This window comes from Pundamilia nyererei, unplaced genomic scaffold (genome assembly GCF_000239375.1).
Source record: "Pundamilia nyererei isolate P.nyererei 1_Seehausen unplaced genomic scaffold, PunNye1.0 scaffold00280, whole genome shotgun sequence".
Taxonomy (NCBI): Eukaryota; Metazoa; Chordata; class Actinopteri; order Cichliformes; family Cichlidae; genus Pundamilia; species Pundamilia nyererei.
In genome coordinates this window covers 621,538-623,068 of record NW_005187681.1, presented here as the reverse complement: position 1 = coordinate 623,068, position 1,531 = coordinate 621,538, and the positions used below count along the sequence as shown (strand labels likewise).

The window sequence follows — 1,531 nt, the reverse complement described above, 5'->3', positions numbered from 1 at the left end:
GAAAAAAAAAAAAAAAAAAGGGATTGGTAAGGACATCCTGATTACATCTTGGGATGAAATCCTTGTGCCAGTGTCAGACCCTACACTGGTGCAGTGGGTCCTGATGTAAATTCAGTAGGACACCTCTGGGACATTATGTCGCGGCCCCAGAGACACTCCCAGGTTGCACCTCTGACTGTTCAGGAGCTCCATGATGCCCTGGGCCAGATCTGTTATCTCATCAGGAGCATGCCCCGATGTTGTCAGGCAACGTGAGGACCATACAAACTCCTCAGTATCATCTCTAACTGCTACAAAGAAATGTCATCCACACAGACTAGCCTGCTGCATCCGAATCTCTCTGTAATCATGTCCATCATTCAGTCCTTTCATTCCTAACACTACCATCAGTCTGTATGAGCGTAGATCTGATGTGTTCTCATTTCTCGTTTTTTAAATGACACCTGCTGACATGAACACGCGTGTAACAGAAAACACGTGAAAAAAAGTCTCTTTTTTCTGTCCTGCAGTGAACTGTCCAGCTTCCATCACTGCAGGTATTTCAGTTAGCATTAGTGCTAAAGTGCACACAGAGTCTATTGAATGGGTTGGGTTATGTGTGAGCCACTGACCTGGTCTCTGGCCTCGATCAGGTCTTGTATTAGCTGCTCATTTGCAAGGTAGTAGTCCGCCTTTACATCTTCAAAGCGTCGCTGCCATTCCAGCTCCATCTGCACGCTGTTCTTCTCCAAGACTTTCTCTCTGTTGAGTCCAGCTCTCAGATGCTGTTTGTACCTGACAGGAAATTATAAATACAAAGAGATGATGCCCATACTCCCTGTTTATTACTCCATTCAATGCATCAGGAAGGACCTCCATGGCACTCCCGACTTCGTATTTCTTCTTTCCCCCTCTCACCTTTCAGTCTGTTTCCTGCTCCGCTCCAGCTCAGTCCTTAGTGTGGTTTCTCTCTCCTGCAGGCTGATGATTTGTGTGTCTTTCAGGACCATTTCACTGGACACCTGCCTGACATACTCGTCCCACTGAGTCCACATTTGTGGCTGCTCTGTGTGAAGCCTTTGAAAATGCAGACAGAATAAGACTAGTACTTAAAATGTGGGCTATTATATTTTATATGTGACATTGCTGTGTGTTGGACTGAGCCTTAGGGAACATGGCGAGAAAAGGTGGCTGAGGAGGAGGACGTAAAATGAAATGCTGCTGTGAGAGAGACAGGAAGCTAATCCAGACACGCCCACGCCTCTCACGTGAGGGTCACTGTGATTAAGGCTCATGTGAGAATTTTAGCAGCTATGGTATCAGTTTCAAAATCCTAGGTCACTTCCTCGTTGAGTATTCATAATTCAATTCAATTCAGTTTAGTTTTATTTATACAGCACCAAATCACAACAGCAGTCACCTCAAGGCGCTTTATGTTGCACAGTAGATCGTACAATAATAGATACAGAGAAAAACCCAACAATCATATGACCCCCTATGAGCAAGCACTTTGGCGACAGTGGGAAGGAAAAACTCCCTTTTAACAGGAAGA

The 1,531-nt window shown here is 45.1% G+C and overlaps 1 protein-coding gene across 3 annotated transcripts in view; it reads right to left on the bottom strand.

Moving 5' to 3' along the window:
- ccdc57 (coiled-coil domain containing 57) overlaps positions 1 to 1,531 on the bottom strand; it is a 23,562-nt gene that overhangs the window by 14,582 nt on the left and 7,449 nt on the right. For all 3 annotated transcript variants that reach the window (XM_005750614.1, XM_005750616.1, XM_005750615.2), the window contains exons 2-3: positions 898 to 1,056; positions 612 to 774 (exon numbers count right to left, since the gene is read on the bottom strand). In XM_005750614.1, coding sequence (XP_005750671.1) covers positions 612 to 774; positions 898 to 1,034 — 300 coding nt within the window. In that variant the 5' untranslated portion in view covers positions 1,035 to 1,056. The remainder of the gene's footprint in view (positions 1 to 611; positions 775 to 897; positions 1,057 to 1,531) is intronic.